The 21,205-nt window shown below is 41.0% G+C and overlaps 3 protein-coding genes and 1 long non-coding RNA gene across 4 annotated transcripts; 2 read left to right on the top strand and 2 right to left on the bottom strand.

The window, feature by feature from the left end:
• Nucleotides 1–1,331: 1,331 nt before the first annotated feature.
• Nucleotides 1,332–6,259, top strand: loxl5a (lysyl oxidase-like 5a). The gene is made up of 7 exons (XM_035412850.1): nt 1,332–2,568; nt 2,655–2,763; nt 3,049–3,186; nt 3,462–3,618; nt 3,766–3,861; nt 4,871–4,986; nt 5,491–6,259. The coding sequence occupies exons 1-7, from the start codon at nt 1,533–1,535 to the stop codon at nt 5,495–5,497; spliced, it is 1,659 nt and encodes a 552-aa protein (XP_035268741.1). The 5' UTR covers nt 1,332–1,532; the 3' UTR covers nt 5,498–6,259.
• Nucleotides 6,260–7,118: 859 nt separating this feature from the next.
• LOC118224966 lies at nt 7,119–11,406 on the bottom strand. Its single transcript, XR_004764732.1, has 3 exons — nt 11,287–11,406; nt 8,451–8,603; nt 7,119–7,487 (listed from the first exon to the last, which is right to left on the bottom strand). It is a non-coding gene; the product is annotated as an uncharacterized LOC118224966 (long non-coding RNA).
• Nucleotides 11,407–11,875: 469 nt separating this feature from the next.
• mydgf (myeloid-derived growth factor) lies at nt 11,876–16,048 on the top strand. The gene is made up of 6 exons (XM_035415568.1): nt 11,876–12,087; nt 13,129–13,179; nt 13,423–13,484; nt 13,740–13,821; nt 14,971–15,043; nt 15,214–16,048. The coding sequence occupies exons 1-6, from the start codon at nt 11,926–11,928 to the stop codon at nt 15,291–15,293; spliced, it is 510 nt and encodes a 169-aa protein (XP_035271459.1). The 5' UTR covers nt 11,876–11,925; the 3' UTR covers nt 15,294–16,048.
• Nucleotides 13,198–20,072, bottom strand: LOC118226173. The gene is made up of 4 exons (XM_035415566.1): nt 18,768–20,072; nt 17,421–18,089; nt 15,742–15,830; nt 13,198–14,774 (listed from the first exon to the last, which is right to left on the bottom strand). The coding sequence occupies exons 1-2, from the start codon at nt 19,758–19,760 to the stop codon at nt 17,523–17,525; spliced, it is 1,560 nt and encodes a 519-aa protein (XP_035271457.1). The 5' UTR covers nt 19,761–20,072; the 3' UTR covers nt 13,198–14,774; nt 15,742–15,830; nt 17,421–17,522.
• Between the last annotated feature and the right edge of the window lie 1,133 nt (nt 20,073–21,205).

Here is a 21,205-nt window from a genome sequence, read left to right on the forward strand (position 1 = left end):
TAATTTATACTAGCCTTATCAGCTGTCAAATTAGTCTACATTTGAAATGATCAAATATATGAAAGGATGAAGACAAACGCATTTTGTTATGAAAGCCCTTGCAAATCCGGCGTGTATTTAACTCGAGCAATTAATTCGTGAAACATAAATGAAAAAGCCATTTGGCCTACTTGCCGACAGGCGCTGGAGCTCTTTTATTTTAATTTGTCAAAATATCTGCCAGGAAAAATTTGCTTCAAATACCAATTTTTAAGCGTTCAATCCATTTAGTGTAATATCCAAAATGTACGCAATAACTTAGACAGGAAAATAGAGACTATTAAGAAACAGAGAGGCTTTTTGAGTAATAAGTAAATAACTGCGGGGGCAAATAAAATGTGTTACTTTGATGCATAAAACGGAACTGCGTCATGAGGGAAACGTCTGAGAAGTGTATGTAGGAGTAGGTGTGGATGATTGGAGAAATACGAGTTGTGCTGTTAAATTGACTTACCTTCCTGTGAGCTAACCTAATGGCGCAGGAAATTTCCACTTTTCACAAGAAAACTAAATAATCGGATCCAGAAATGTTATCTTGCCTGTTTATCGAGTATGTTTAATTCAAAATAACCAACGAAAACAGCAGCGGTCTTGGAATAAACAGATCTCGACCATCAGTTGTGGAACACAAGCTAATAATTTTAAGATTCTTGGGACTACACGATTACTATACAAATCAATGCCCATTCGTTTGCATACATCAAAATGGTCTAGACTTCTTGACTTAGTACACAGTCATGTTGTTTCTAGTAATAAAGCAACTGAGCTTTATTTATAATGGCATTTTAATGTTTTCAGTATTCTGATTTTATAAAGCGATACAGGTTAAACTATACGCACGCAAAATTGGTTTTTGTAGCTATACGTTCAGTAACCACTTTATTAGGTACATCAGCTTGTTAACGCAATTAGCCTGCTCCTCTAAACAGTGAATCATGTGGCTGCAATAAATATATAAAGCAAAAATAAAAAATAAAATAAATAAATAAATAAAGAAATCTGTGAGTGGCAGTTCTGCGGGCAAAAATACCTTGTTAATGAGACAGTTTTGGCTACAGGGAAGGCATCACGAGTTCAGCTTGCAAAATGCTCTGTCAGATAAATGCTTAATATACATTTCATTATGTCTTTCAACGATAACACCCAAATAACAAAAGTGGTCGCACTAAAATGAAAATGTGTCCACCACATTTATTTAATCAGAGAAGGCCACCTACGCGCGTGGCACGGGCCATACAATTCATCATATGGTGATGAAATGGTTAAGACAAACGATATCCTACTTAGAAGTAGCACAGTCTCGCTATGCGTGCGCCAAAATACCCGCATGAAAAGTAAGCGCAGTGCTCTCCATCTGTCCCTTTCAAACTAGCTTCTCAATTGCACTGTAATGAGGATATACTGCACAACTAACTGCAAGACGGTGTGCCCAAGATCCCGTCTGTGTCACTCGCTTATTTTCGTGCACAGAAGTGACCATAAATTTAATCGCAATGGCAAGATTTCTTGTTTTACATATATTTCTACTGAAATGCTTAATTATTCTGGTAATTAGTCAGTCACAGTTCCAAGGGCTTGTAAAACCATGGAAGCACAGGATTCAATGGGAATATAACGGCCAGGTATATAGCTTACTGAGCACCGATACGGAATATCAAGCGCCGACACAGGCAAAAAGGGATACTCAATTTTATCTGAGCACCAAACGAGAAATTAATAGGCACTCTCTGTCTGCATCGACTGGCAGGTCATCCGGAGGCAGAGAAATGTATCTGAAAACCGAATTCCTAAAACATGATTTAAACCAAAATCATGGCAATATTCAACAAACAAATCATCACTCGAAAACCAATGTGCACAGACCAGAAGTTGGGCGCAACATTCCTGCTGCCTTTCGCACTTCTGGAGCGAGGAACCTGTTGTCTGGGTCATCCCATAGAGAACAGGTTGCAGGTTCCCCTGGGGCTCGAAGCGCGTCCGTGGGAGCGCGCTCTGGGGCAAATTCTACACCGTCGTTGACAATTAGCGATCCTACTGGCAACGGAGTTCCAAGAGGAGGAGGAAATCATGCTCGTAATTACAATGTATTTGCTGTTTCAAGACGGGCTCATGCTTCTCCAGAAATATCCACTGAGTTCCCCCGAGGTCTCGATGGTCGCGGAGGGTCTACAACAGCGGAAAGCAAGAATCCCGTAGATGAAGGCACAAGGGAACCTATTAATCCTCTCCGGTTGGAAACCAGTGACGGCGCAGCTCAAGTGAATGATCACAAGACACTTGTTGGTGATGATTCTAATTATGCTAGATCCCCGCATGTGCTTTCTGAAAATAGCAATGATGTTGGAAGAGAGAGTATTATGCCAGAGTCTGGCAAAACGGCAGACCCCAGTGATATGGTTGGAGATGATCCACGGTATCCCTTCATAAACAACGGGAACACCATTCTCTATAACGCCTACCGACCCCGTGGGAGAACAAGGGCTCGCCGTCTGCAAGGGTCTGGATACGGAACAAGATATTTTCTCAACGGTAAGGAAATAATCTCAGCTCATCATGTTGAAATAAGCCAGTGTTTACCTAAAATAGCTCACGGTGTTGTTTTCTTTTTATGGCAGGACTCCCGGACCTCATTCCGGACCCTTATTATATTCAAGCATCTACTTATATACAGCGCGTGCAGATGTACGCCTTAAGGTGTGCCGCCGAGGAGAACTGTCTGGCCAGGTAACTTTAGTGATTCTTTATACTTAAGTGATAGACTATCAGACCTGGTGGTATTTTAAAGACGCGGATATGATGGTATAAGCTAATTACTATTTACAACCTGACAGACATGGCGGATATATGGGTAGCCTACTTTTGATAAGTCGCAGATGTTTAACGGAAATGTAGATGTGATAAATATTTGTGTAATTTCCTTTTCGGTACCTAGAAAACCTAATAGGCCATATATAAACAACACAACTGAAAAACGTAACCTCCGTGGATTCTTCATTTTATGTATTCAAGGTCAGCGTACAGGCGAAGTGTCAGAGACATTGACTTCAGGATGCTGCTTCGGTTCCCCCAGAGGGTGAAGAATCAAGGCACAGCAGACTTCCTTCCCCTGAAGCCCCGGCACCAGTGGGAATGGCATAGCTGCCATCAGTGAGTTCACACCAAATGCGTATCTCCAAAGACAGTTGTAATAAAATCAAAAGGAATATAAAAAGAACAGTTGAAATGGCCGGGGAAATAAACACATTTAGCATAATTACTGTTTGGTAGCGTTACATTCACTTATAAATTGGCCAGGGAAATGTCCATAACTTGCACTTACTTTTGGAAGTCTTAATTGGCAAAACTCTGCCACAGAGATCACCTTTTTTCCCCAGATTTCTGCTTGTGCCCAACCTAACCCAATCCGGGACATTCAATTTTAGGCATTACCACAGCATGGATGCCTTTAGCACCTACGACTTGCTAGATGTGTCCACTGGGCGGAAAGTCGCTGAGGGACACAAAGCAAGTTTCTGCTTGGAGGACACCACCTGTGATCCAGGATTCCAAAGGCGATATGCCTGCACAGCACACACACAGGTATGCTGAATGCGTTCAGAAAGCTTCTGAAATTAATCTGTATTTACCAAATGCTCTGAACTGAATGGGCAGAATGGGCATGCACGGTGGTCTGCATTTCAAAAGCCAGTGTGCATCTTCACCCTTTCTGTGCTTCACATGGTGCAGGGATTGGGTCCTGGTTGCTATGACACCTATGACTCCGACATTGACTGTCAGTGGATTGACATCACAGATGTGCCTCCTGGTAATTACATCCTCAAGGTAACATTAAATAACTTCTGCATTAGATATTTATTTGTGTGACGTTTTTATTTTTTTATTTGGGGGACTGGAAATAAAACACAGAAATAGGTAGATCAAACCTATGTACAGAAAGAATTTTAAACAATATAAAATGTAAAGCATTTAACATCAGATGCCTAGATCCCATACTATGGTATACAATGTTTATCTACAACCTGCTAGACATACAGTTAAACTAAAGCAGAGGAGTTTGAACAGTGGGTTTGTGCTTTGGTCCAGTATAGGTGCATTCATAATGCATCATGACGAGATTTAGTTAACCCTTTAAGGTGTAAGATCACAAACATGTGACTAGAATGTTCTTCACTGAACATTGTAATGCTGATGTAACAATCAGTACTGTTATTTGAAAGCAATTGAGTTCTAGAACCCTCAGTATTTTGAAAAAATATTCTAAAAACCTACTCTTCAAATGGTTAATTCAGCACTGTCCCACTGCGGTAGGCTAGCAGCCTTAGCATTCTGTTATTTCCCTATGCCTGACAGTTGAAGCTACATTATGTAAGACTGGATTTGGATGGGAGACCTCCCAGTAAAGGCAGATCATAGATTCTTTAAATTCACCAGATACTCAATTCCTGCATTCCTTCAATCCTATTTGCGTCTTAACAGGAGGTTCCATAGGACATCAGACGTTCCTTGTGTGTATAGAATCTTTGAGTAGGCTGGTTGTCTAGCTGATGTTGGATAGGCTAGTAGGAGTCCGTCCTCTGTACGGCCCAAGAATTTGGTGTTCCAGAGCAGTGATGGGGAATCTTTGAGGTTGGAGACATTGTCTTTCAGGGGAGTGGTAAAAAGAACTCTTGCACAGCTATTTATGATGGTTAAATGTAAATTCATGATCCTTCACTCAGCCAGCTTAGCTATTATTGCACTGTTTTCAAATACAGAATGAGACCGCTTCATTTCATTGGAGCATAGTGAATGGACCAATTGCATTTGATTGGATTCTGTTTTCAACTTGCAGGTTACAGTGAACCCAACTTACCAAGTACAAGAATCTGATTTTTCCAACAACGCTGTGTGGTGTGACATCACATACACTGGATCTTTTGTCCAAGCGCAGAACTGCCAGATAAGGGGGTAAGCAAACTATTACACCAAGCATGAAATGCTTTCCCATTATTATTATTATTATTATTATTATTATTATTATTATTATTATTATTATTATTAACAATTATTATTATTGTTGTTATTATTATTGTTATTAGTATTATTATTATTATATTATTATTATTATTATTATTATTAACAATTATTATTGTTGTTATTGTTATTATTATTGTTATTAGTATTATTATTATTATTATTATTATTAACAATTATTATTATTGTTGTTATTGTTATTATTATTGTTATTAGTATTATTATTATTATTATTATTATTATTAACAATTATTATTATTGTTGTTATTGTTATTATTGTTGTTATTAGTATTATTATTATTATTAATAATAATAATAATAATAATAATAATAATGATAATGATAACATTATTAAAATGTTATTATGAAACTGCATGTGAAATATTCTATATTCTCCTTTATTTACTTTGCTTTTGGTTTTGTATTGTGTTTTCACAGCATCTAATCTACCCAATGTGCTAATAAGGCCATCAGAAGTGAGTTTCTGCTCAAAAAAATAGAACTTTATGCCATCAAAGTTTTTACCTTGATGGAAACTAACTGAGACTAACTTGGGATATTTTTTTTTACCATACAGACTTAAATATATTTCCCATACAAATAAATATTTCTGCACTTTTCAAACATAACTGAAATTCAAAGTAAGAAAGGAAAAGATGAGTGCACCAATATGTGATTATGTATTCAATTGTATAGCTTTTTAATTTAAAAGTATGTAATATTTTAACTCTGTTTAATTAACTCCTCAAAAACAGAAAACATTCATTCTTAAGTTATTTTTGATGTACTGAAGGTGTTTTAATGAAGGAATTCATGTATGATAGTATTTTTATTCTGAAATGAACCACCCATTGGCAATAAAGAACCAAGTTCAAATAAATCCCTCAAAGTCATTTTATGTGCATTCTGAATACCATTTCCATGTTTAAATATTAGCCTTTTATGTACCAAATATCAATATGTATGCATGTATGTATGTTTGTGTGGTTTTTCCCCGCAAAATTTAATGGAATCATGCTGCTTAAGCACATGAACTTGAATACTTGCTGTAAAACAGTTTTGTTCCTAGTGGGTGAATTTATTTAGAGCTTTTTTATTTAGTTTGTTTTGTATGAAATAACTGTTCTCTGTAAAGTCAGTATGGTTGTTTTATTTGTGTATGTCCAAAAAAACAGTGACTGAAATTTAATGAAAATAAATAAATGAAAATAAATGAAAAACTGTGTCTGAGCATTCAGTCAATTGTCACAGTGAGGATTTAAAAAAAAAAAAAAAGAAATCACTCATCTTGAATGAATACATTATCTTTACCATATGCATTGTTGTGTGCAAAAAGTGAAAATGCACACGTAGACATTTATTCTAGTTTGCAAATTATTCTCTACAGATACCTATTCATTTAGACCAGTGGTTCTTAACCTGGGTTCGGTCGAACCCTAGGGGTTCGGTGAGTCGGTCTCAGGGATTCGGTGGAGCCTCCGCCGCAGAGGTCCACACCTCAGTCTAGTCTGCAGTTAGTGGGCAGTAGGGTTCGGTGAATGAGCATATGAAACTGGTGGGGTTCGGTGCCTCCAACAAGGTTAAGAACCACTGATTTAGACAGATGGACAGGTAGATGGACAAATGGATAGATAGTCTAGGAATTCCAGACCAATATTTACCCATTTTAAGTCACAATGTCAGCCAAGACCATGCCTTAAATGGTTTATTTGAAATGGCATCTTGTGAATTATACAAATGCAACATTACCAGAGATTTACCCTGATTAAGAGCCTGGTACTATTTCACGATCTTTACTGACTATATTCAGAGTACAGGAAAATGCACTAGACTTGGTGAATGTACTGTGAAGGAAAGCTAGGGTAGAACATTGCCCCTTTTGATATTTTTGTCCTTTTAAACATGCCACAGAGGCAAGAGGAAAAGGCTTTTTGTTTGAGCAGCTGTGCAAAGGACAGACGGATCCAGTATCCAGCAGGGACACAGAATGTGATCATCACTGCTGCCAAAAACTACAAGACCCCAAAATCCAGGACAAACCTCGTCACTTAGTTTTAAGTACATTGTACATTACAGGTGACTGCAGTGAAAAGCATCTCTGGACAAAGTCATTCAGTATTGGATATTTCTGTTGACATGCCTATTACCCATAGCACCAAAGCTCTTACAAGCCAAGCAAAACTGACAGAAATAAAACAAGCTGTGGGAATTCAACACTGATAGGTCATGAATCATTTACAGTCACTGAGAGAAAGCTGCTAACCTTGAGATTTGCCAATAAAAACCTGTGTACTCATCTTAGGTGAGTCCTATTACCTTCAGTAAAGATGGAAGGGGAATGGGAGGATGGTTCAGCAACTAGGTTCTCCAGCCATAACAGTCCATATGGCAGACCTGGGAGTGTGGGGTACTTCCACAAGCAGCAGGTATACCTGCTAAAAGTACAAAGAGCACAAATGTATTATTTTTCCCCTGAATATTATGTGCTACTTACAGAATAGACTCACATATATGGTCAATTATTATAAATGGTTTAAATGGTGATTCCTTTGTACATTACATTAATTTAACAGTCTTATCCAGAGCAACTTAGAATGTAGTTGAAAGTAACTTCCAAAAAACTCCCCCAAAAAACTTCATTGTGAAAGGTCGGCATTGATGCAAAATTTTGTTTAAAAACTATTAAACAAAGACAGGAAATTTTAAAAAAAAGATTCACACCACTTAACAAACATGATTGCCAATGTCTAGACATCTTCATGTTAACAGATGGTGTGCAAAAAGTGTGAATAACATGGCATAAAAGTTTTATTACAACAGATTGTATATTTATTCATCTGTGTAATCGTTTAGAGAGTCAGCTACCATTATTTCGCAAATAGAACATAATTCTATCATCAGGATTATATTTCAGTTTGTGGCAACACATAGCCATTGCTGAGAAACTGAAAATCTAATTTCACAAGTTTGAGGGACAGGCCTGAAAAAGATTTGCTTCAGCAAGTTACATCATAAACTGCCAGCCCCCAAATATTACTGCATGGCCAAAACCACGCTTTTCACCTAAATACCACCCTGGGTGGTTTTTATCTGTCAGCATAGGAAAAAAACATTCTTTGCACCATTTCTAAAATGCTAATGTTCCATAAACCACAAAGCAGGCTCCCGCAGTAAACTTCATAAGTATGATGGTTAAAGAACAAATTGTGCACACAATTTTGTAAAAAGAAAATTTAATAAAAATACATATTGTACAAATCACAACATATTTTATATTATAATAACATATTTTCTAAAATATTTTTACCCTGGTTTTCTTTATATCCACAACTTGGAATGCTCGATCGTAAATACATAAGATTGTTGCAGCATCTTATTCCGTTTTGGCAGGTACAGACCTGCATTTGGAACCTTTGGAAGTTTGTCTAGCCAGCAATCCTTTCTTTTCATTTCTGCAGCACAACCTCTGGCCTGCAGGGTCATAGCACATGATGGACCACACATCAGCTGGAACAGGCAAACTACAGGTGCTCCATCAACCGGAGGACTTGCTGGGGAGAGGAAATATCCTGCCAATAAGCCTTCAATCCCAGGGCAGCACAAAAGGGCAGTTATGCTGTCCTCTCTCTGCTCTAACTGGCACTGATATGCTCAAGATAAGATTGTTGACTCTGAAGCTCATCATAGTGACATAATTAAGTGCTTTAGCTGAATACACAATCAGAGACACCAATATTTATATGCACACCTTAATCTTAGTGAATATATATTCTATTTCAGTCTCACTGAACAAGGCTATCATAGGTTATCTTCCAATGCACACTGAGGACTTACCTATTCAGACTACATTTTAGCTTCCTTTACCCCAAGCCTCAACATCAACACTTTTAAGACCAAAAGGTCTGATTCTTGATTGGGCAGTTGGTTATGCTAACAGCATAGTTCTAACCATTTTTTGTTCACCATTTTAAAAGTACTGCTGTCCTTTTCTGTAGTTACTATAGTTCCTACTGCACCTGCACACATATAATCACCCCTGAAATTAGCCTCTGCCAAATTAATATTATATTATATTATATTATATTATCCATCCATTATCTATACCCGCTTATCCTGAGCAGGGTCGCGGGGGGTGCTGGAGCCGATCCCAGCATGCATTGGGCAAGAGGCAGGAACACACCCTGGACAGGCTGCCAATCTACCGCAGGGCACACACACCATTCACACCTATGGGCAATTTAGAGTCTCCAATTACCCTACCTGCATGTCTTTTGACTGTGGAAACCGAAGTACCCAGAGGAAACCCACGCGGACACAGAGAGAACATGCAAACTCCACACAGAAAGGCCCCAAGCCGAGATTCGAACCCACAACCTTCTTGCTGTGAGGCGACAGTGCTACCCACTGCATTATATTATATTATATGACATCATGTTCTTTTTCATGTGAGTGTGCTAAATGGGTTAACAGAGAGGTATACTGCATAAGTCGGACAACACATTATTCATTTGACTCTCAATTTATTTTTGTTCCCCTAAGATTTTACAACTGAATGACTGGAAGTTCCGCTTCTTCAAAAAAATAACAGTACACACCTGGGCAGAACAGAAGCAGCCTGCTATGCTAGGTGTGGCTAGCTGCCCATTTATACATTACTATAATTTAATGAGGAGACTGTCTGAAAATGAGGTATGTACTCCAACACATTTTGTATGTTTCCCTCATGGATCCAAAGCAAATATCAAGTTGTCCATATGACAGCTTGGCAATACATGTTCATTTTTAGCAATGTGAGATCCTGTTATTTTATTATTTTTGGGTAGCGAGGTCTGACAGGGTGGAGAGTTAAGCCGGATAGGGTGGGGAAGGGGTTGTTAAACAGCTGCCGTCCTGTTAGTTTTGGTACAAGTACAGTCCTACATACTGGTGTTGTTCCGCATTTGGTTTTCAAACCAGTGGCAGTCAACCAGTTTTTCTGAATGCCATGTGTTTGACAGAGTCTCAAAAAAATGCATGTTAATAATGAGAAAACATAACGGCACCTTTGGGTGCAACATTTACACACTGATAAAGCTACTGGTATAAATATTCAGCACTCTCCATATTGTAGTTTAACTGAATACTTATGCATAAAACTCATCGCATTTTCGAAATCCTTAAAACTACTCTGGCGCCCACAAGGACAGAATATTTATATTTTACAACAAATATATGAAAATGGAGGGTGACGGATGCTTCACAAATGAATGCATTTTATTTCGTTATTTTATTTATTTTCCAGGGACCAGATTTAATATAAATATCTGTTGCACCAGGCAATTATTAAAAACGAATTTCCATGTGCAGTCGAGGCAGATTATTGCAATACATAAGAAAATGTGACAACAATACTGTGATAAGACAGAGAAACAATACCATAAATATATGATCTTTTACTGTGTGAATGATGTCATGAAACCATAACAGTTCTGTTGTAATAGAGGTGTTAATCAGTTATGAGATATTATTTTCAGTTTATTAGAATCTAATGACTACTGTATGTCCCATGGTTAAATTTCACTAATGAGTTTCAACATATATTTTAGTGCATGTGTTACATGGCACAGAAAATTACAATCTGTACAAACAATTGAAACATTAAAATGTCAAATGCATTAATTGAAATGACAAACTTTTTTTTTTTTTTTGCTTTTTAAATGATCTAAATCAAGCATCGATACAATGAAATGCTGAAGCACAAATTTGTGTGACCTGACACGTTTCACTGCCCTGAATTTAGAATAACAGTCATAATTCTCAAAGTGCTATTCGGAAATAAATAGCGTCTTTTTGTAAACTGCGTGCATGGTGTACCCAAAGCATGGGCACACCATGTTAGCAAGTGTACGTTTGTATTGGTATATTAAGCTGCAATCACTTTATCTCCAACAGCCATCATCCCCCTTCAGAACCAAGGTCAAGGGTCATGGTGCATAGGTGATGCTTGGAAGGCAGTAGTGATTAATAGGACTTTCATGTGCACAACCCGCATCAGTAAAAACAAATGGCAAACACCAGAAACTGACCACATCTAGTTTCTACGTTAAAAAATTAGGATAAATTACAAAAAAAAAAACTTTTTTTACAAAAAACTTAAAGCCTCACATACCCAATAAATGGTAAAAACAAAGGGGTGCAGAAAATTGCTTTTTGTTTACACAGTTGAGAACTAAATATGCAAATTGCATTCCTTACTTGTAAATATTGCAGATGATTTGCGATGCTCATGTTGTCTAGATCGACCTTGTGTGACGGCACAAACGAGACAGCCTGGTGTCACCTTAGATCCGTGTTCATAACCTCCTCATTCAACATAAAATTGTAAATTAGCTTGTATTTCCAGAGCTGAAGCACCCTCTTGTGGTAAAAATAAATAAATAAAATAAATGACTACAGCCGTTAATAATTTCCGTGTGTGTTTCAGTTCGATAGCTTTAAAAAGTGTTGCGACAAGGCTAACAAACAGTTTCTAAAGCATTGTTTAATTTTAAAGCACTATAAGATATCTTACTATTGCATTAGGCAATATAGGACAGTCTCTTGAGTAAAACAGGGGTAAAAGTTAAGATTGAGGGTGTTCAATCAACGTTTGTCAAATTTGACTCACAATTAGAAGCAATAATTATTTGGGTTCCTTCCAAACACAAGTTGGCGAGTATAGTAATCATTAAAACAACTGCCCAAACTGAGTTTGTGAATGGATATAATGCTTGCATTTACTCTTGAATCAAAGATATGGACAGGCCAGAGTCGACTTCTGCATGCGCAAATGTGTTCGTAAACATTTATGTGCACGGCTACTATCGCAATTACGGTGAAAAGCCACTGTCCAAAATGGCGTCCTCCAGTGCCACGGGCTTCAGATCCTCGCCCGCTCTAATAGTTTGTCTAATATTTTTGTTGACACTGGCATTCGCCTCTGCCAAAAAAAGAACCAAAACGGTGGATTTCGACGTAAAGCCAGGGGGAGTTGTACACACATTCGCTGCGAAAATCGTAAGTGATCGAAAAATTTCGACAAGCCTAGCTGTATTAGCTCATCAGCCAACTTGGAAACGTGAATACAATTATTTTAGGCGTATTGCCGTTTAAAGTTAGCAAGGAAATGTTAATCGGTGAAGTAAAGTTGCAGAGCTGGAGTAACTATCGTACAATGAGAAAGGATGGTTTTTATATCATTGATTATGAATTAATACCAGCTTGCTAACGTTTGCAAATATTAGGTAATTCACAATGGTAAGTTTACTCTTTTTTAGTTAACGCTTCATATTCGACTAACGAGACGAGTTGCTAACCATCTCGCTATTTTGTACAACTGAGTCAAGGGTGATGAATGAAATGACATTATAAATATGAGAAAATGATTCATTAGCTAACTAGAGAACAAGCGGTTTATCTAAAACGTCTACTATAAGCAAAATTGATTTTATGACGTTGCATTTTAAAATAGACTTGATAACTAGCTTATATTGACATTGCTTTATTCGGTGCACAATTTAACATGATTGAAAATGTTGGTTATTCATTTTGCACCTTCTGTATAGAGTATATGAAAACCTGAAACCGACGAATAGAAAGCTTCCACGGAGAGGCCGACACGTCAGTACGGAAGAGAAATTGACAGAGGATGTTTTGATTGGATAGGGGGTGTGGCTAGACGATATCAAAATACGGTAACTGACGCCCCCTACTTAGAGAGAAACAAACTAGCTAGGCAACTACAGAGGTGCTGCTTGAGAATGTTTTCCACATCAGGTTAGCTTGACTTGCGAAGTGGAGCTGTTGTTACCACGTTACTCGCAAGTCAGTTATAGGGAGAAACTAGGATGAGGAAAACATTTGTGGGGGTTTTTTGTGACTTTTTTTATACCTCATCCTGACGGGGAACACAGAGTTTTTTACAGATGGAGATGGGATCACAGTAAATTATTACAGCCGGGAATCTTTGTCAGAATCCTATGGGTTTGAGCGTACTGCACCACCCTTCTTGCCCAATAATTTAATTGAACTCAGTACTACTATGTTTTTCTTTCACAGAAAAAATATGAATGCTCTTTCACCTATGCATCACAAGGTGGAACAAATGAGGTGAGCTACACAACAGCATCAGGCAGTATTTGAACTTTTTATTTGTGTGATAATTGGGTAATCATCAAGATTCCACTGAAATGATCTTGGATACAATTTGGATACAGTACACTTTTAAAAACAAGCCATTTTTTACAAATGTAGCAACATGGGTAAAATGTGTGTCTATAAAAATAAAAAAAGTATAAAGGATACAAACCATGGCTGTTTGATAGAGAGACTGATTTTTACATGTTTGCACAGCAATGGCAAATGAGTGTGGGTCTGAGTGATGATGAAAGCCATTTCTCCTGCTCTCTGTGGAGGTAAGAACTGGTGTCCTCTACACATTCACATCCAAGCACAACACTCTGAGAAATTTACATTACTATGATCCTGTGTGCCTGTGTTGTAATGATGGTTGTTTTACAATGTAAGATTGTTTTCATCACAGTCATCTTTCTTGTCGACTCGCATATTTAACTCCTGTCGCACTTTTTAGCCTGTCTTGCTTATACTTCCCTTCGAATTTGGTGTTTGGACAGGGCTTGCTCTTACATCCTGTCTGTTCCTCTATTTAGGCCCCAAGGGAAATCCTACCTGTTTTTCACACAGTTTAAGGCTGAAATCAAAGGAGCCAAGATTGAACATGTCACCGCATATGTAAGTCCAATCATAGATGGAAATGGCATGTAACCGAACTCTCTTAATCTTTCTTCCACCCTTGCTGTTTACATGATGTATGGGCTATTCTGCCATGTAAAATGGAAGCCGTCGGGCACTACATAATGGGGAGCCTAGATGGGCTGAATGGATGGAGCTGTCCTTTAATTATATATTTTTATGTTCTTAATTATGCATGTGCAATTTACCTGCCCGCTCCGGGAACGGTGAGCCATCTCAATATTCATGACCAAAGGTGACAGAAGTTGAACGGGAAGCTGAACAGGGTCGTGTCTCTAGCAGATAAGAGAGGGAACAGATGTTCTTTCTGCATCTGCATTTCTGCGGCCCCAGCGGATGTACAGTAGCCAGCCAGCTCCTCTGGTTTTACTGGGCTGAACATTTCAGCCGTGTGATGGATTTACCCTCTCCTAGCTCCACTGGACCTTGTCCTGTTATCCTGTACATATATATTCTTTAGCTTGAATGTGAATTAGTCTCCAGGCATGCTCAGAAACATGGCTTTCTCTTACTTCTTCATCTTAACACATGTAAAAAAGTACTTTTCTGGTAAGCGCACAAAATGATAGGCAGCGAGTAACTGACATTGAGGCACTGAGAGATTCTTTTTTAGAAAAGGTTAATTTAATGGATGAGTAGCCATGCCAAACTTCTGAAATGGATGTAAGCTACACTGGATATAATGTACATTTTTGTAGAGTTTCAGAAACCATACGTGGTCTGTTGGAATGCAGAGAGTGCACAGATTACAGTTTAGTCAAGCTGAGCCTTTTCTTTTTAAACAGTGGGTTAAAATTCTCCTGTTCAGAGGTGGTCATCTGTCATACTCCTTGGTCCCAGAGAGCTGTCTTTAAAACGCCTCCACTGCCAGGATGAAATTACAGTTCCTTTGGGTCGCACCTCTCATAATCTCTTCTTGCTGACGTTGTTCCCTGTATAAAGAGAATTAACAAACTGATGAGCTGTTAAAACAGAGATCGAGGGCCCCAGAGGCACAGATACATCTCCTCGTCCTTGTCACTCATCGCTTTCACTCTCCTTATTTTTCCTGTGCTTCAGTTTCACCCTTTCTTCTGTTCCCCCTCATTCGTTTGTTTGACATTTGTCTCTCTTCCCTCTCATCTCCAGTCTCAGACGGCTGTGGGAGGTCTGGGTGATGTCGCTTTGAAGGAGGAGGAATACTCAGTGGGAGACCACACAGGTAAGGCGTTATTGCTGTGGCTTGGCTCAAGTGAAGCTGTTTCATCGTTGTTTCCATCCAGTTCCATCCAGGCTTCCTTGATTTTTAAAGTGTAGAGGATCAGATCTTTGATGCTTTTTATATAAAACCTTCATTTTTAAACTCATTCATGTTTACTTTTGTTCCTCCAGTAACCCAGAATGATGGAAAGTTCCGTGCGCAGCTCTCCAAGTTGACCATGATTGGCCAGACTAGCCACGATGAGCTCTGATTGGCTGGGACCTCTTGAGTTCAGCCGGGCCTGTTTTCAGAGCAAATGCGAAGAGGAGCTGAATGCACAAGGCTATTTCGCTCTGCTGTCAATCATGACCCAGGAGGAATGGCATTCACTTACAACAGAAAATATGTCAAAACCTGAACTTGATGCTGTTCAACTTTGTAGATTAAATCAATTAATATATAGGGGGCTTTTTTATGGAATTATAGAGTAAAAGGTGAAATTTATTGCAGTCAGAATTCTGTGAGGAAAGGGTGGATGCTTTGGGTTGGGAATTTAAAAACAGTATTTCCTTGTCTCAAAGTTTCTTTTATAAAAATATTTCTTTCCTTCTTGCACAGATCTACCATTATAAATGCAAATGTGATCAGAAAATAGCTGAAATGTAAGTAAAATTTGTTCAGCAAAGGAAAGATTGCAGTAGCATTCTGCCTACACTTACCTTTCTACAGCGGATATGAGCCTTTCTGTACAGAATTCTTCAGCGTCATCAATGACTGTGGTGCACTTGTCCTACACCATCTAGTGTCACTGTGGAAACAAACAAAAAATACACTTGGCACCTACAGGCTTTGTGATAGATGCCCAGCTGTTTTGCTGACTTTTTTTCCCTCATTGTTATTTTGGTTTATTGGGAAAGTGGATATCCAAATAAATCCATTTTTGTCATACAACTGGGTGACTTGTGATTCAGACTTCCTGCAAGTTAAATTGTGAGTGTCAAGTTTTGATTAAAAGCTTCAAACGAATAGGATAACTCGCATGCTTTGATGTGTTAATTTTCCTCTCCCCTGGGGCATGGTTCAAAGATGATGAGATTTTCTAAGAGGAGGGATGGAGAAGCACTCAAGTGGTTTGTTTTGGTGATACTCCATCTCATATTATCACATTGCCTTGCTTTTGCATCTGACTTTGATTTCAACTGCGATTAAATGCATAGTATACAATTTTCATGCGTCTTTCCCAAAACCCCTCTGCACCTGCTAGACGCTGTGAATTATTGAACAGCCATCTAAAATAAATATTTCTTTTTCTGATAGAACTATTGCAGAAGGACAAAAATAGGATGGGTATAACAGCTCAAGGGCAAGGGTTTTAAACACGTTGATTTGTTTCGTGCTTTGGAAATTTCCAGATCAAAAGCTCCATTGCTGTACATGTATGTTTTGGAGAGTGGTAAGACATAGCAAAAATCCTAAAATGTATATTTCCAATTCACCAAAGATGGTTTCACGTGCAACTTTTTCAGGTTTCCTTTTTGCCAAAGTACAAATACGTCATTGTAATGGGCCATCTGCAACCACTCTACGTGCTTACCGTCTACCTCTCTGTGTTTATGCGGCCATCACAGATGTAATAGGAGCAGAGTTTGTTTAAAACAATATTGGAATACATTCCAAACCGCCATGATTAAAACCAGATTAAGAGCTGGCTGAACACGAATAAATGAGGAAAACTTGGCTGTAGTAACAGAAAAAATCCACTAGAGGGTTTTTTTTGTATTTCACGTTGTTTAAAATACAGTATTTTCTAAATATTTGTGACAAACCTTGGAAGCTTATTTGTGTTGGATAAAAGTTAAGCAGTAGGATTAAGTTCTAACTGTAAGACTGTATGCACAGAATGTATGCCAGTTGAGCAACCCTACTGAATGACTCAAAGGAGTGAGTCATGAACAGTTTCTGGTAAATGTTTACATTCCTATTCTGGCCCGTTGTCTCGTAAAACTGCTCTGAAGGCGTTCACCCACATCTCATATTCACAGAGAGCAGATGGAGATTGTGGTGGGGTCAAGACTCAAGACACAGGCGGTGGAAATGAGATCAGATAATGGCTGGAGGCCCTGTGAAGGGTCTGATTAATCTCCAGCCACCGTCCCCACCCCCCACACTGATGTCTGACAAAGCTTCCCGGCACTGCTGAGGACGTTAACTGAAAATCACGTGAAAAAGGGCCATTTTCACTTCCTGGGCTGGCTGTGTAAATGTCTTTGAATGTCGATGTCTGCACAAGCCACCTTTATGGGTGTAGCCATTTAAGGGTGGCCAGCTGCTGCCTGCTAATGTGACCAGTACAGGGTGAGGACAGGCAGTACAGCCAGGCCTCCGGTGCCGGACTCACCGTGAGCTGCCTGCTTCTTGGGGTTCTCTGGCTCTTCCACCAGCTGGCAAGGCCCTTCTCGCTGCCTGCTCCAGAGCCCACGGATGCCGTCCACTGCCCCCCTCACACCATGGTGGAGAGCAGTCTGCGTTTCGCAGGGTAGGGGGGTGCCTTAATGGAATCTCTCCCCTTCCCCGTCTTTGCCATCTGCCCATTGTGGGGGTACGGCGGTGGTTTCTTGCTTCGGCAAGTAGTTCCTCCAGGCCCGTGGTCTGCTTGCCGGTTCTGGCTCCGGAAGGCCGGTTTGGGAAGGGCGGGGCGCAATTGAACCATCCCGCTCTGAGACTCTTGACCTGGGTCCCTGGGTAGGCTTGCTGGTGGAACGCCCATCGTGGGAGGCGCACATGTCCGATCCTGAGGGGGGTCTCCTCGTGGGCCCGTCACCACTGTCTGGTTGGCCACAATGACGGATGGATTGAGCGCCGGGGGGTTCGAATGAGCGGGGGTGTTTCTGAGGGAGGCGCACGAAGGGTCCACCTGCTTGAGCTGATGGCTTCCCACCCCCCCGTGACTGGACACCATGACCCCACTGGAGCTGCTGCTGTAAAGAGTGTCACTTGGGAGACTGTTGCTAGGATCCTCTTCTCCAAGGTCAATGTTGGAGGTCAGCAGCTCAATCTGTTGGACCACCTGTGTGGGAAATGGCTCTGAGGAGTGAGTGCACATTGCAGTGTCAGAGTCACACTGCTCTCTAAGTCTCTCACACCTCTCTAATGCCTCGTTAATGCTAAGCTTTCCATTCAACGGGTTAGGCAGATGTAATTAGATGCAGATACTGTGGAAGTGAAATGCAATACTACAGTTTTACCAAGTTAAAGTGAGACTGAAATTATTCTCTGTAAATAGAGTATTACCATGCTTCCAGCTGCTCCAATCTAAGCATCATCTGTTGCCAAAGCAAGCAAGTCAAAGGTGCCCCTGACCATCACTTTCAATACATTCAGTATGTCCTACATTTAGCAAATGGAACACATGACACCAGATGACTTCTCTGTTACTTCACTTTCATGCAGTTCCATAGAGAGTCACACTCTGGAATGGAAAAAAAAATCTTATGTGCATGCAGGCTCATATGTCTAGGGAACAGTTTTATTTGGATATTGTCAAGACCATGCACTTTTCTACGCCTCAGGAACTTAAAGAACCACGGTAAACTTTTGCAGAGTCAGGAAGCAAACTTCATCTTCCAGAACAGCTGCAGCACAGGACCCTTCAGATTCCCTTACGTGACTGAAGAGTTCTTTTTAGTGAATTCTTTAATATAGGATTGTGTCAACATACGAAACAGATGTATATAAATTTTCTTACCTCCTTCATCTCAAGATGAACCTGCTTCAGGCCCCCTAAAACCCCCTCCAGGTCCACAACCACCCGTCGTATTTGGTCCCGTACCGCCGCCTGGCTTATCTTTGGCCTGTCAGTGCCCGGATCGCTCTTCTGTCCCAGTTCTTTGCTGGGGCATTTGTTTTGGATGTGTGTCACATTACCACCTGGCCAACACAAACTTCTCTGCCTGCCATAGTCCAGCTCTCTTTGAGGAACTTCAGTTGGGAAGATAAGCCCCTGGGTAGAGCTGGGCCCATTGCAGCCCTGTTCCTGTCCATTCTTTGCCCTGGGCAAATCTCTAAGGCCGTGCTTATAGTTGCTATATTCCTGTCCATGTATAAAGGTGGAATTTGAGCCATGCTGCCTGTTGAAATTGCGTGTTGCTGCATGTGCCTGCCCAGACATACGAGAACCCCTGTGGTAGCTCTCCCTTCCACAGCCACAAAACTGCCTCTCCACCACACAGCCAGGCACTCCGTAGCTTTCTTGACCTTTGAACCCAGTTGGAGGGGGCGGCACATACTTCCTTCCAGAGGGGTGTGGCCGTGTTTGGTAGCCGTGGCTGGAGCAGACACATTCTCTGAGGGGCTCCCTCCCAGACGAGCCGTGTTTCTGCCGTAGTTCTGGAGCCTGGTTCCGCCCGGCGGAGCTGGAGTCCCGTGGGCCGCTCTGGCTAACGGGCTCTGGCTGCGTAGCGTGTTTCTGCTCGGTGAGAGGCAGCCTCCTCTGCAGATTCCGTTCGTCAAAGTTAGCGTTAATCCTTCCCCTCACGTGGGAATTTCCCTTTCCCTCTGGCGGTGTAAGCCCCGTTTCTCGCCTTCTGTCTGGCGGGAAGGGGCTAGCTTCCGCCTGCGCGCTCGGCCCCCTACGTACCAACTCCCTCTGGACCACGACCCCGTTCTGAAGCCAGTGCTGGGGAGCGTTACCGCGCTGAGAAACTCTCTGCTGCCCCAGCGGTCTGCTGTCTGCGAACATGATGTAAACAGTCCGGTCGCCAGAAGAAAACTCCTTAAAGATTGAGCTTTTTCCTCCCACTTCCCGCCTGAGCCATTCGCATGGGCTGGTTTTCTCATCTGCTCTTTTCTTCGTCTCTCTCTCTCTCTTTCTCTCCCTCCCTCTCCCTCTCTCTCTCTCTCTCTCCCTCTCTCACAAAAACTTTCTTCCGCTCCTTCTTCGCCTCAGAATTCCCCCCTTCTCATATTTCCTTTCTTTGCCTGTTCCTGTTCTTTTCCTCTTGCTTTTTCTCTCTTTCTGGACCCTCCCTCCCTTCCTCTCCCTCCCTCTCACTTCTTCACCCTGTTGCCCTCTCTCCTGCTGTGGGCCTCTGTCTTCCCCTCTCTCTTTCTCTGCCTCTCTGTCTCAATTGCTATTGCTCACTTCCTGTCTCGCTCTCTCCCTCTCTCTCCCTCTCTCTCTCTCTCCCCCCTCCAGCACTGCGCTGCCTCCCTTTCTCGCTCTTTCTTCCTCCCACTCTTTCTCACTGCCATCCCCCTCCCACCCTCTCTCTCTCCCTCTCTCACTCACTCATAGACTCTACCTTCAATCAAGTTCCCCGCTTTTTAATCCCTGGTAGACGCCGCGTCTCCACGTGAGGCCCTTGCTCCAGCTCTGATCTGATTACTCCTGTTCTGGCTCAGCACGCACCAATTAAACGCAGCCTGGGATTCCAGAGCAAGACGGGGGAGACACGGGGGGGGGGAGGTGGGGCTTTCGATGGGGACAGGGAAGGCAGGGCATAGTCCCGCACAAGAGGAGGTAAACACGTTCCTTCTGGTAAAAGGATACGTGCCCTCAAAATTCACTCCCATCCTCCTCTCTGCCCCCGCATAAGTGTTGCAATTCTCATTCGCACACCTCAGTCAATCTCCTCTGCGGCAGCTGGCGTTCTCTCTCAGATTCAAGTCACACGTCCGCTCCGCAACAATCAGAATTACTCTGCGAGGCTCCAACAGGCTTACTGATCCCCGGATATCTGTAAGTCACTCGTTTTTGCAGCAACCTCTCGCTCACTCCAGCCCACATTACATTTCCACCGTGTAGCTGAGAAAGGCTGTGCTGTTCTGTTGTTTTAAAGTATTCCTCTTTTAATTGAACAGCAAAGCAAATTATTCCTGAATAATTCTCTTTGATATAAATACACAGACAAAATCAAAGGAGTAGCAGGTAGTTATTGCCTTAAAACCTATTCATAAAAAGTTACTGCAAATGAGGCACTGGTCATTGGCAAAAACATGTCAAACAAGACATGTTCAGCTGACCAACAGTTTTAACAAAAATGTATTCAGAGTAACAACAAGGAGCAAAGCGACTAATCCATCTAAGCTCTACTGAAAAAATAATGAAACGCTGTCACAGCTGTTTCAGATAAGTAAACAAATCTCTGTCATGCACACATATATGCGTGCCCACTCAGACATATA

This window comes from Anguilla anguilla, chromosome 4 (assembly GCF_013347855.1).
Source record: "Anguilla anguilla isolate fAngAng1 chromosome 4, fAngAng1.pri, whole genome shotgun sequence".
NCBI classification, from domain to species: domain Eukaryota; kingdom Metazoa; phylum Chordata; class Actinopteri; order Anguilliformes; family Anguillidae; genus Anguilla; species Anguilla anguilla.

Bases quoted from the DNA above. Each gene is read 5' to 3' on its own strand.
- LOC118226173 (XM_035415566.1), bottom strand. From the start codon at position 19,760: ATGTTCGCAGACAGCAGACCGCTGGGGCAGCAGAGAGTTTCTCAGCGC. The intron at 18,090-18,767 runs GTAAGAAAATTT...TTTCCCACACAG, and splicing joins TTCATCTTGAGATGAAGGAG to GTGGTCCAACAGATTGAGCT.
- loxl5a (XM_035412850.1), top strand. From the start codon at position 1,533: ATGGCAAGATTTCTTGTTTTACATATATTTCTACTGAAATGCTTAATT. The intron at 2,569-2,654 runs GTAAGGAAATAA...TTTTTATGGCAG, and splicing joins AACAAGATATTTTCTCAACG to GACTCCCGGACCTCATTCCG. The intron at 3,862-4,870 runs GTAACATTAAAT...TTCAACTTGCAG, and splicing joins CTGGTAATTACATCCTCAAG to GTTACAGTGAACCCAACTTA.
- mydgf (XM_035415568.1), top strand. From the start codon at position 11,926: ATGGCGTCCTCCAGTGCCACGGGCTTCAGATCCTCGCCCGCTCTAATA. The intron at 13,180-13,422 runs GTGAGCTACACA...ATGTTTGCACAG, and splicing joins CACAAGGTGGAACAAATGAG to CAATGGCAAATGAGTGTGGG. The intron at 13,485-13,739 runs GTAAGAACTGGT...TCCTCTATTTAG, and splicing joins TTCTCCTGCTCTCTGTGGAG to GCCCCAAGGGAAATCCTACC.